Below are 14,159 nucleotides of genomic sequence, written 5' to 3'. Positions count from 1 at the left end.
TAAATGACAAGCAGAACAATTTATTCATGATTTCTATATTCAGATAAAGAATATAACATTACAAAGAGAAGGAACACAAGCAAAATGAAGGAATGACACACTTACAGGTAGCAATGAATTTACATAAGACAGAAATGGTCACATTGAATAAATATTACAGATTTGCTTGTAATGTGGGAAGGATGAGCACTGACCAAGCTACAAAGTTAGCTTGTTTTTTTTTTTTTTCATACATGTTATGAGACATATATTTAATATTCAGAAGTTATATTTATGCATTCAGGTTAATGAATCACCAGCGATCTCGTTGTGCTTTTAGTGGCTATGACTGAAAGCTAGACTTTAATGTTTTAGCTGCCCTTAATGATGGTAAAGCTACAAATGTACAGTATACTGATTTTATGATCATAGCATCACATTGGCCTGAATTTCATTCTAACTACCACAAGTAACACCACTTGCAGCACTGATTCTAGTAATTACACTCAAATACTGAATAATGATCAAATTTAAACAATAGTTATTGCTATTTTCTTAAATACTTTTAAATAGAAAGTAACCTCTTTTTAAAATGAAGAAATATTAAAATAAACATAACAGTTTAGCCTTCATCACAAACTTTAAAATTACGTATATATAATATATATAATGTGTGTAAGTGTGCGTGTGCGTGTGCCTGTTTGTGTGAGAGAGAAAAAGAGATGCTAATTCTGTCCAGTTATGAACTTTCAAATATTGTGAACAGTGCGATTTAAAATTAACTCGCATACATATTGATACACATTACTCAGTAACATTGCTGGTACACATTACATAAGCAAAGAGCAAACAAAAGTGAAATAAATGTCTGAACACAAAAACATTGAAACGTGTGCTGGTGGTGTTTATGTACATTACAGCAAACGGCGTCTCAAGGAAATAAACCACATTCATTAAAGTCCCACACATTAAAGACATTGTTACGTTATGGAACAACTCTGTCACTCAGCACTACAGAAACACCCTTGGTTTGTCAGTATCTCTTTGACAGGTGCCACTGAAATATTACATTAATAGAGGAATAGAATGCTGCACTGCAAGTTAACATAGTAGCCTATTGCTACCCATAAGCATGCATCTTCATGCTCTCTCTGACAGAATAGAATATTTACACACTCTTCATTAGACACTCACACACACACACGCGCACACACGCACACACGCACACACACACGTGCACACGCACACTCCTCTCCACTCCTTCTAAATGATTCCCTCGGTGGAATGTGATTACATTCTAAAAGAAAAGACAGATTCTGCTCAAAATTTTAGAAGGAAGAAGTTAGTTAATAATAACATCTTTTTTTAAATCTAAGGTTCTCCCATTGCTTCATAAGAACATCAATGCGGAGATTCCCTATCACGTTTGTGAACTTTAGCATCTTTTGGATAAACTTTTCTTTATGCAAACTTCTTTATGCTTCCTAATTTTGAGCATCATAAAAACTCCTTTCAGTTTCCAGTCCACATTATATAAGACCTTGCTCATGTTCATCACAGAAATTCACCTTTTATGAACGGACAATTCTTTGGACAATATTCTGACGATATTGGACCTGTACAGAGTTCTCAAATGGCAGTATTTCCTGTAATTCTACATTACAAGCAGCTTTGCTGTTTAATATAAAAACCTTTTCAAATGGCAAATTAATTGTGAACATCAATGTAAAGGAATATCTACTTCCTTCAGAACTCATTTGCTCTCACAGGACATTTTTAACTCATTACAGATTATTCTTCATTAATTAACGCCCGCAAGCATCAAGCTGTTACAGTGTGACTGCTAGTTCTGGAGAAAATTGTCTTGATTAACCTCAAGCTTTCATTTCATAACACCCTACTGAACAAAGGGTTACATTATGTACTTTGCTGCAGTGAGTAACTATATTTTCAGTACCTTACAATAAATAAACACATTTTACAAGCTTACTCACACAACAGTCATATTCATGTTTACCTTTCAAATCATGTTTGTACAGCAGATGTAAACTTAGGGAAGAGAAAAAAAATAAATGTCTAGGCAGACATTGAGGCAAAGTTAACTGCAAAAAAAAAAGAAGCTATTTTCACCAAAATTGCACACATCGTCAAATATTCTCTTCCTGAAGAAGGGGCAAATGGAAACTGTGAGTGAAAACCATGTAGGCCTCTGTCCGATGGTGCTATGGAAGAAGACACGTTCCGCCACACAGTTATTCATGAGAAACCAATGCTGGCTGCAAACTCAAAAGCATGTGACTGCGGTATGTTGTCCATTTTCAGCAAACAGAATTCAGAAATGCTGTATGAACCACAGCCTTCCCCAATCTCAGCATTTGGTAGCTCTCCACTATCCACACAAAAGTGGGACAGCCATGCACCAGGGGGCGCTGTTTCCCCGATGCTGCCAGACGTGGCTCGCAGAGCCCTCATTAGTGAGTGTGCTCAGTGCGAGTCCATCTGGAACCCCCTCAGCCTGCTCTGCCAGAGGCCTGCCAGGGTGGGCTCGCGTTTCCCTGCAACATGAGCCCACCCTGCTGAGCATTACGCTGCTGCCATTCAGGACCCAGAAAGGTAAGAAGAAAGGACTCTGGGAGGAGCGTTCCTGTTTCAGAAGAAGCTAAGAGATGCAAGGCTGTGAACTGTGAACTTTGGCCATGTTTGAACCAAAAACAAACACATCTTTCTCTCAATCCCCCTCTCCTGTTTCTTCCCATCACCTTCTTTTTGAAAACTCTAAGTGCTCTAACTTTATTTCAACAAATCAAGTTACAAAACATCCTCTCTCACACTCTCCCTTCCCTTCTAGCCTCTGTTCCCTCCCACCTTCCCAACAAAGCGACCTCTCACTGGAGTACATCTCTTTCCAGCTCTGATGAGCATTCTGTTCCTCATCAAAGGACAGCGGGTTTCTTTCACCAGAGGACAGTGACTCAACAGTTACCAGACATCTTCTCAACAGAACCAGGGGTGGTGCTGCTCGGCACAGAACAGGGTACAATGATAATTGCGTTTGACTACACTGCCCTTCATACTCACAATACAAGAAGCAACACAACCCCTCCTGGCACGGTTCACGGCCCAAGTGTAAAAGTTAAAGTGTAACAGCTGGGAAAAGCAAACTAACATCAACCAAAGTCACAGCCTCAGGTCCAGGCTGGTAACTACACTCTGTGAGTCTGGGAATTCCCACCTCCCTTTGCCATGTCCGAACATAAAGATCCTACCTGTCTAAAAGGCCAGTTTGATTGAGTGGGTCTGATATACCTTAATCATGTGACCTTTTGAAATGACCATCTTATTTGTAAAATATGTCATATATCCTCATTTAAAAAAAAGCCACAACACCACGTTGCACCTGACCTCTCGCGTTTCGGTAGTTCCCCAGTCTGGCTCTCCAGAGGGAATATTAAATGGAATAAAGCCATAATACACTCTACACACAAATCATGGCCTGTCTGACCTCAAAGGCAAATGAAAACAGGCAAATGAAGGGCCTCTGACATGGACAGATGATAATCATGAAAGAAGATAATGTCAAGGTTCTCATAATTTCATAAAGGCCAGTAAATATAAGAATAGAACAGAGACTGGGCTTTGGAACAGCTGTGTGTAGGAGCACCTGGGGAGAGGAGGGGAGGGGAGGGGGTTGGTGAAGAATGAGGCTGAGTACTCATAAAATCATAAATGGTTATATTGTACGGTTACTAATATGAAAATGATGATCACAGAACCTGTCAGAGACAATGACTATATTACCATATCTGTGTGTGTGTGCGTGTGTGGGTGCCTGTGTATGTGAGTGTGTGTGTAGGTGCCTGTGTGTGTGAGTGTGCGTGTGGGTGCCTGTGTATGTGAGTGTGTGTGTAGGTTCCTGTGTGTGTGAGTGTGCGTGTGGGTGCCTGTGTGTGTGAGTGTGTAGGTGCCTGTGTATGTGAGTGGGTGTGTAGATGCCTGTGTGTGTGAGTGTGTGTGTGTGCCTGTGTGTGTGAATGTGTGTGTAGGTGCCTGTGTGTGTGAGTGTGCGTGTGGGTGCCTGTGTGTGTGAGTGTGTAGGTGCCTGTGTGTGTGTGCCTGTGTGTGTGAGTGTGTGTGTGGCTGCCTGTGTGTGTGAATTAGGGGAGCTCCTTACAAAGACCATAATGCAAAAGATTCCCCCCTTCTCCAGTTAAACAATCATAACTGGGAGACACCAGAAGCTAGTCTAGTCTTGCAGAAGGGTATAGACTTTCCTGATTTCTCTTTCACCCATAGAGATGGAGGGAGTTGTACATACATTCGCATGGAAGGCATCTGTCCACAGCACAAACTGTAACATTCTCATGCAGAAGTACTGAATAAACATAGTTTTCAGGATTCTATTGTAAAAAAAAAAGAAGAAAAATAAAATAATATTATTTTAGTCCATTTACATATATATTTTTATATGTATAGTAAGAGAAAACAAATTACATAACATTGAGTGTGCATGATATTGGATTTTGTATTGTTTTTGTCTTGAAATAATGGCTTTCTGGAACAGAAGTCTCTTGTATGAAGTATTTAGAGTGTAAGGGCTTTTAAACTTTCAGGAGCAGTTTGGCTTGGGTGCCTGTATGTGTGTGCGTGTGTACGTGTGCCTGCGTGTGCGTGTATCCTTTCTGCCTTTCCAAGAAATGACCGGAAAGAGCTCCCGATTTCTTTACTTCTTTGTGAAAAAGGCGCCGATGGTGACGCCCGCAGCACCCAGAGCAGCCAGCCCAAAGACCGTCTTTATGTACGGCCATGAGCAGTGAGACATGGCCCCCTGCTGTCTGCTGTACAGCTCCACAAACGCATCCTGAGAGACAGAGAGAGAGAGATGAGTAAATCCAAATCACAGAGAAAAAAGAATACATTGTTCATTAATACACCCAGGACTATCTATACAGGGAGAATGTGTAAACTTGTTTGGTTAGTTCTGAATATACAGTACATATACAAAAAAGCTCTTTGATTTCAGGAAAATATAACAAATTTCATGTGACAGCTGCTACGCCCCCCCCCCCCCCCCCCCTTCCCCTACTTGTCAGTACTGCTTTTGAATCCCGCTGTATTGTCTGTGTTTGTGTCAGTGCGCAGCTAGCATATGGTGTAGACTGCGTCAACAGCACTGCTCTGAACAGTACAGTTGTACAGATCTGTAGAAACAGTATTCCACATAGACTGTGATACGCGTGACTCAGGATCCTTCAGACTTGGACGATGGGCGTTTTGGACGTGGGTGAGCACGTTCAGGGTTCCACATTATGTTTAGATGTGACCCGGCAACATGCGATTCTGTGGCCCAATTCCCCCCAACAAATATCTATCCTAAAGCACTCCTTTTCCTCTAACTGTCAGGTGCTTTTCAAGGCCCAACATATAAATGAAAACACAATCAATGGCTACAATCAACTCAGACTACAGCATGGTTTCTTAGCAATCATACTGGACTGCATTCATAGTTTGGCCCTGGTCTTGAGGACCACCGTATCTGCAAGACTATTTAACCTTGATTACAAATGGTTACAATCTCATGTAATGCCAGTCAACCCCACTTGTCAAGATATCTGGCTAGGGTAAAGTATTCATGGGCAGAGCTGTGGTGCTCTAGACGACACACTGAACAGTGTTTATTAAATCAATCCCTAACATTAAAACAACTCAGGTTAGATAGTCCAGATCTACATGAGCATAGTGTATCTCCGTATTGCACAGATGTAATACTCCTGTACACATAATCTAACTCGTTTCTAGTCAGGAAATGGCAAACACTTCAAAGAATGCTTTCAAGTAGCTCTTGTACATCTTCACAGGCACTGATAATAACTGATGCAAGTCTGCAGACCTTGTTTTTCAGTGATGCTCTGGTGCAGAGACCCAACTCAGCCTCTCTCTGCTTCTCAGGAAGGCACTGCGATTGGTCAGATATCCCAGACCGAGTATCCCTCCACAGCATGGTACTGTTCAATATGTTCTTTTATCACTAATATATATTTACATGTGGTAGAAATGGGCTTCACCTGATGAGATGTGAAGATCTGAGAGTCGGCCAGCAGAGGGAGGTTAACCATAAGGGTTATCCCTGAAATCTCCTTCTGAGGCCAGTCGCTAGAAGAGGCCAGACTCCTAAATAAGTAAATAGCCTGTTTTGTATTTCTTTTTTTATTTGAGCTGAAAAAGGGATTTTGGGGGTTTGGGGGTCTGGCTATGTTGGAAGAGGAGCAAGAAGATGAAGCCAGTTGATGTGTTTTCGGGTTGTATTATTCAGGAGCATGTAGAAGGGAGAAAAGATGAAAAGGATTAGATGAGAGGGGGAGAGATTTGGAGAGAATGCCTGGGATGTGGGAGAGAGAGGGACAGAGAGACAGAGAAATGGGGGAGAGGGATGGAGCCTGAGGACGTCTCATGACTGAAATCTCTCACTTGAGATATTCAGATTGATTTCGCTGGCATAGACATGCATAATGTCACTGATGCTATCAGTGAATTCAACACTACCCCTTTTCTAGAAGTCTGAACAGATACATACAGAACTGTTCAAATTATGGAAACAACATATACCCAGTGAGCACGTTATTAGCTATTTATTAGACTTATTTTGTAGACTTATTGGTCTTCTGCTGCTGTAGCCTGTCCACTTAAGAGGTTTGATGCATTCTGTGTTCAGAGATGCTCTTCTGCATACCACTGTTGTAATGTGTGGTTATTTGTGTTACTGTCACCTTACTGTCAGCTTTGACTGATCTGGCCCTTCTTCTCTGACTTCTCTCAAAGTGTTTCTGTCTGCAAAACTGCTGCTCTTTTTTTCCATTTTTTGCACCATTCTCTGAAAACTCCAGAGACTGTTGAGCATGAAAATTCCAGGAGATTAGCAGTTTCTGAGGTACTCAAACCACCCTGTGTGGCACCAACAATCATTCATTGGTCAACGTCACTTTGATCACATTTCTTCCCCTTTCTGACATTTGGTCTGAAAAACTGTTGAACCTCTTGACCACATCTGCATGCTTTTATGCATCTGGTTGCAGCCACATTGGCTGACTGTATTTGCATTAACAAGCTGGTGTATAGGTCTATAAAGTATATTGTATATTTAGCCATCACACAAGGCTTCTGTCTGGATCAAGTTTACTTCCGTATGACATTTGAGACTGGCTGTATGAGACAGACTAAACATATGCAAACGGAAACTACATGACACAGTAGACTGAATGTATGACACAGGAGACTCAATTTTAGCCACCTGTTTACAAAGCTAACACTACCTACGCCTTTCCTTGCAGCTTATCTGGAGCGTCAGCTGGACAGGGGCAGACACAGACAGTAGTAACAGAACAAACACCAGCGCGCCTCTTTCTCGGCCGGTCTCTGCCAGGCTTCAGTGGAAGTGACAGGGCTGGTCAGAGTGGTGATAAGTTGGTATCTAATCCATGTTTGCTCTGCAAAGGTGGCAAACATCCGGATTAGCACCGCTTCCGCACCGTGTTTAAAAAGGCCGGGTTGTGTTTGCACTCTCCTGTGATAATGGCCTGAAAAGGGACAGGCCCAGCCTCTCTCTCCTGGTGTGTGGTTGGGAGGGGGACAGGGATGAGTAAAATGAGGGAGGGAGGAAGAGAGGAAGGTCAATGGGATCATAACACTAACAATTTTAGGCAACGTGAGCTGCCGAATGTGGGCTGATCCTTTTCAGTAGCACCCCTCATCGCCCCAGTTGAAAAGCTTCAGAAGTTAGTGGAACAGCTTAGGTGCAGTTTGGCAGGGGCTATTAAAATAAATCATCCAATGGCAGGACACCCTCACAACACCCAACTCATGCAGAGCCAGCCTAAGTGTTAGGGACTGGCTGAGAAACCGTTCACCGCAGGGCCAATTATTGATGTCAGAGCCATTAGCACGATTATGACCACAAGCAACCATCACGACAATAGAAGCCATTGTGCATGCGACAAGCATTTTACAGAAATGCTCAATTTAGCATTGAAGGACATACGAGCTTGATACGCCGGTTGAGTCAGTTCTTAATTCAAGAGCTGAAGGACAGAGCCACTTCCATGGAAGGTCTCACTTTCAAACCACAAGGCCGGAGGGGTCTGACCTCTCCTTTCTGAAAAAATGCTCCAGCGCATTGGCTGCGTCTAAGAATAGCTCCACCCCCAACCCCGATTGGCTCAGAGGCATTCTTATGAATGGCCATCTTGCTGGTTTCACAGATACACAGAAATGAACCGCATCTCCTTTTCCAGGAAGTGAGACTTCTTGCATTTAAGATGAGATCAGATCCCCAGTTGTGTTCCTCTTTTGTTTCGCTATTTATGGAGTGTTAAAAATCTAATTAGACATGTAAAAACGTTTCCAGTTCATGTCACTTTCACCAATAACCTGGTGTCAAGTCTCAGAGGACTGTTTAGTACTTGAATGTAATAACAATACATTGTCACAAGGGCCCTGGTGCAGTTACCGAGGGTAATGCGCAATAATGAAACTTTTTGTAATGTTTGGTGTAATACTAAATTGTACTATACACCATCTTATGTTGGCAGTCTACTAACACAACATTTGAACGTTGATTGGCTTAGATGCTGTCAGGTATTGATGTTGATAATGATTATCCTTAGGGCTAGCTTGCTGTTTTTAGAATTGTAGTTGCATATTGTACAGTAAATATAGACAGCCTGTCTGAATGCTTATCAAAATAGGCATTCAGACTCACCCAACAGGAATTTGAAAGGTTTGGTCAGATGAAGACCTAATACAGATGCATGGCATTCAAAGGCACTACAGCAGCTGCGGGGGAGGAAGGATATCCTTTTTTGGAGAGTACAACAATCATCAGCAAGCATTCTCACATGACGCATTACCCGCAACATCCTTAAATGTCCATAAAACTCTCAAACACGCCTAGCAGTGTCTCTTCCTTTTATGAATGGGGCATGTGGTAAAAGTCAGCGGTACGGAATTGTGCAGTTACATAATTGAAATTCAAGTTAGGCAAGATTCACATCATTTATATTTTATGCCTTTCAAAAATGTATTTATACATTTCACTGAAACGTAACATATGATGAAATTATTTACCTAACTTTGCTCTGGTTAATTTTTTTATATGTAATATGCAGTATGTAATGCAATATAAAGGCACAGAGTTTTTGATTGACACATACGGCTATGCTTGTTGGAACTGACTGATTTAGCTTGTGAGAGGTAAATCAGATGGAGAAACTGAGACATCTACAAATATAGCTTTCTGAGAACAGACGCTGTACAGGAAGTTTTGTCTCAGTGGTCTGCATGGAGTATCCAGTGCCACACTGCTGAATGACATCAGCACAGAAGGTGCTCTCGACAGCTGAGAGGCCGTGTCTTATTGTTTACTCAAATACTACAGTGCTGAAAGCCCATTGGCTACTGTGCTTTCATCTTCAATTTCAGAAAGTGATTGGCTGAGAGAAGTATTCTTTGCTCCCATTGTTAACTCCAGTGCAGAAGGCACAGCTTGGCTCCAGTCCAGGTTATGTGAAGAGCATCTGTTGGGCTTTCCCAAGTATGCTAGCCAAAAAAAAGAGCATTTAGCAGGAGGGAAGGCTCCGGAAACTTCTTGCATGAGTAGATAAATACTACAGCATACTACTGAGCCTATGACAAATCAGCCTCTTCACAATTAAGACATTTTGGTTTAATGCTGTGAAAATTGTGTAAAACCACCATGTAAAAGTTAATATCTACAAAAAAACCCTGACAAAATGAACAGATGAAGACACATTCATATTAAAAATTTAATTGCAGACTTTGAGACACATTCACTGTAACACCAAGATAATAACACATTTAATCGTCTGTGAAACACTTTTTCTGTACAAAAAGATTTCCTGCCTCTGGCTCCGGTTGCGTTTCTGCACCTCAGGCAGTGTGCCTGAATGGCCCAGCGGTGCCGATATGCAGCCCCACAGGTACCTTCCATAATATCCCCCCAACACCACACAGACTCTAAACAGGCCCGCAGGGCTGTGGAGAACACACTTCACCTTGTGGGATGACCTACAGCTACGGGGGTGGCTCTGAAACACAGACTACAGATGTAGGTCATACTCCCCCCAGCCCGAGTAGACCAATCAGGTTGTGCCTCTGCTCCCCAAGGCCTGGCCCTCCCTTTATAAAGCTTTTAATCAAGTGCTAATTAGTAAGTACATCACTCCCGACAACTTCCAGCTGAGAGCGCTTATTAAAACACTGTGTGTTTTAGCAGCAGGAGTCCTTGGATTAGACACCCAAGATAAGAGTCCTTCGCTTCTCGCAATCCAACTGGATTTCCTCGAATTTCCCCATCGTGAACTTGAGCATCATTTCAAAAGGACAAAAAAATACCAATTTTCCATAAAATTCCCTGTGCGCTTTATTTTAAGTCATTCTATTTCTGTTATGTAACAGACCAGATCAAAAAACTGCATTCCTTAAAGACAGAGACACTGCTATGCTTGAGGTTTTACATAGAACCCAGAGCAGCTGCCCAAATTGTGGGTGGCAGAGTGGTTGAAACTGGGCTAGCGACTGAAAGGTTGTGGGTTTACTTCCCAGCTGGGGCAGGGCCTTGAGCAAGGTGCTTATTTATTCAGAAAATATTCAGCTGTATGAATGGATTGTAAGTCATTTGGGAGTCATTTAGTCTCTGCTAAAAGCCTAAATGTACTCTAATGGACAGAGATACAAGAGTTTGTTTATGACCAGCTAATGATGAAGCAACCACCACAAACATGTTATCCCATTTGTGAATGGCCTCTGACCTGCTACAGTATCATTTTGGCCCTGTATACTCTATAAGAATCCATAAGAGAATACACTCCTTGATATAATACATAATTTGTAGGTCACATGTTCATGTGTTCCCATATTGAGAGTGTTCCCATGGGACACTAATTAACTGAGGAAATACCAAGCAGGGAAAGAAAAAAACATTTCCTGTCTGATGCCACTGATATGATATCGACTGGTGAAGTGGATTTCAGGCCCAACTTTTCCAACATTACTGTAGCTGGAGCACCTCGATGGCATGTTCCACAGATAGTTATTAATGCCTCATATTTATAAAAGGCTGATAATTTGGATAAGGGCAGATCAGATGTGCCTCAGAATATAATTTGAAGAGTACATTTTCCTATATCAAATGCTCAGTTGTAGCACGCTTATCATGTCGAATGAAAGTACGTCATGTCCAATGAAAGCAAAAGACATACATACAGTTAAGGCCAAAATTATTAGCCCCCCAGGAATTATGAACATTTTCCTAAAATTCTGCCCAATGCTTGCATTATTGCTAAAATCAGTTGATATAATCAAACATTCATCAGTGCTATTTGGTAGCTTTTGGTACATTTTGGAATGTAAAATACATTTTTAGGCTTGCTTTATATCAAATATAGTCAAAAATATTAGCCCTCATGTGCATTTTTGCTTCCAAAATACATACAATCAACCAGTTAGCTTTCAAACCACACCTGTGCAGTCAATTAGCTTCCCAACAACACCTGAGCATTCAATCAGCATTGAGCTTTACTTAAGGGACTCCAAAGAACAGGGCACTTGAACACATTGAGTGGGACTACTCTTACTCACCATGCCAAAGACAAAGGAAATCAGTCTTGAGCTCAGAAAGAAGATAGTGGAGGCTCATAATAAGGGAGAAGACTGTACTGCCATTTCCAAGCATTTTACAGTGTCTAGAACAGCTGTACGTTGCATCATTGCTAAGTACAAGGTGACAAATTCTGTAAGAAACAAACCTGGGCATGGTCGAAAGCGCAAGATTTCAAGAACTCTGGAGAGGAAAATAGTCAGAGACGTCAACAAGAAGCCCCGGACATCTGCCAAGATGATTGTTAATGTTTCTAGGAACACAATTGTGAGGGCTCTTCATCGTGGTGGGCTTCAGGGCCATCGTCCCAGAAGAACCCCTTTACTCAAAGAGCGGCACATCAGAGCCAGACTGAGGTTTGCCCGTGAACATTTGAAAGGTAAAGATGAATTTTGGAAGTCTGTCCTTTGGTCTGATGAGACTAAACTGGAACTGTTTGGGCACATGGATGTTGCTTATGTTTGGCGAAGAAAGGGCAAGGCCTTCAACCCTAAGAACACAGTTCCCACAGCTAAACATGGTGCATCATGCTGTGGGGCTGTTTTTCAGGCACAGGGCGCCTTGTTCGGGTGCATGGCATCATGAGAAAAGAAAATTATATTGATACTTTGAGGGATAATATGAAGAAATCTGCTCTTAATCTAGGCTTAGGTCGTTGCTGGGTCTTCCAACAAGACAATGATCCAAAGCATACCTCAAAATTGGTCCAAAAACAGTTCTTAAAGGACACCAAAACCAAGGTCCTGGAGTGGCCCGCACAGAGCCCAGATCTCAATCCTATTGAGGATCTGTGGCAGGTGCTCAAAGTGAATGTCCAAGCCAGGAAACCATGCAATTTGGACCAGCTGGAACAATTTGCAATGGAAGAATGGGCCAAAATCCCTCAAGAGACATGTGCCAACCTTGTGAAGAACTACTAAGAGGTTGTTGTCAGTTGTGGCCCAGAAAGGGTACACTATTGACTATTAATGGGCAGGGGGCTAATCATTTTGGCCGTGTCATTTTTGCCTTTTCTTGTTTCAACTCAGTGCATCAATAAAATATTCTAATCAAACTTAGTGGGCATTTTGTCTTTGATATTTTGGAAACAAACAAACTATAAACACTTGTTGTTAATGGACATTTCCATGGAGAAATCAAAGGTTTTGTCTGATTTCACAAGGGGGGCTAATAATTTTGGCCTCAACTGTACTTTTTGATACATAGTAAAATTTGGAAGGTGACGTAAAAATGATTTTGTTTTGGTTTATTTGTCATTTAAGGACCCCCTGCTTGCCACAGTTGTTCTGTTATAGGTCCCTGGGCATGGTTCCAGCATTTACACTATGAACTTTGAGCATTGAAACTTTCCCTTTCCAGTTGGCAACAACAGAAGCCTGAGTCACTGGACCAGGGAACAGTAAACATGGGCGAGAGCAGAGTGTACCATGGGACAGTGGTTATGTAACCACTCTGTTTTCCTGTCCACCTCGTTGGGGGTTTTTTCAGCTTTATACGACACCTGAACCATCAGCTGTGTGCCTCTGAAGCCACAGTCTTAGGGTGCAGGCAATACAGTCTTCCATGATGCACGTTGATGCAGTGCTGATGGATAAAGCCCCCCTTCTCTCCTGCAGGAGGTAACGCAGTCATGAGACATACTGACTTCCAATCATGGGTTCTGTCGTCACGAAAGATTTGGCGCGTGGCGTAACTGGAAATCATCTTGATGTTCTCCTGTGCAGATAATTTAAGCGGTCAGCTGCAATCACAAGGAAGTCATCAGGCACCAGATCTCAAGATCTCATCTCGCCCGTTGTTACAACACTCCAAAAAATTAATCCTCCCTGCCTATCTGTGGTTAGGGAAGTGTCTTTTCAATTACATTTCAGCATTAGCAGCACCTGATTATAAGTCGCAATCCAATTCCCGAAATATTACGCAACACAATTGGACACAGCCAAGACCTTGTTGTTTGTACCCTTGACTAACTGGGTCAGTGTTCAGTTATGGGCATTGTGTGCAATATACAATATGAATGTTACCATGACTGTGTCTACTAGGCAAACAACAGTAAAAAAGAAAAAAAAGAGAGCGAGAACCCAATCTCGCTGTCCACCTTTTTAATAATACACTTCTAATAAGAAACTCTGGGGGGTGGACAAGTGGTTTACTGCCAAATGCAGGCTGCTGATGGGCAAAGTCCACCCCCCACAATTTCAGCTTAACCTGACTGCAACAGATTTGACTGCAAAAATAAAAGTCAAACAGACTTTTCTTTTTCCCTTTCACCGTCTGACATGAACCCTTCTGTGTCCAGTAGCACTGCCTTTGCATAATCTTTCATTGCCCTTCCTAAGTATTTATTGGTTTATACAAAAACAACAAAAAAAAAAGATCTCAAACATATTGAATTCACGGCAAAATAGTTGCTAAATGTTCACTATTAGGGGCACTGATTTCCTTTGAGATGACAGGCATAGATTATTCCCTGTATAAATGGTGCTGTGCAATGCCTCCCTTTAGAAACGTG

At 41.9% G+C, this 14,159-nt stretch overlaps 1 protein-coding gene across 1 annotated transcript in view; it reads right to left on the bottom strand.

Annotated features, from left to right (window-relative positions):
• Positions 1-14,159, bottom strand: part of LOC133137510 (apoptosis regulator Bcl-2-like) — a 43,039-nt gene continuing 28,880 nt past the window's right edge. The window contains exon 3 of the mRNA XM_061255828.1: positions 1-4,837. Coding sequence (XP_061111812.1) covers positions 4,700-4,837 — 138 coding nt within the window. The 3' untranslated portion in view covers positions 1-4,699. The remainder of the gene's footprint in view (positions 4,838-14,159) is intronic.

Source organism: Conger conger, chromosome 9 (assembly GCF_963514075.1).
Source record: "Conger conger chromosome 9, fConCon1.1, whole genome shotgun sequence".
Classification (NCBI taxonomy): domain Eukaryota; kingdom Metazoa; phylum Chordata; class Actinopteri; order Anguilliformes; family Congridae; genus Conger; species Conger conger.
This window is presented reverse-complemented; position numbering and strand designations above follow the sequence as displayed.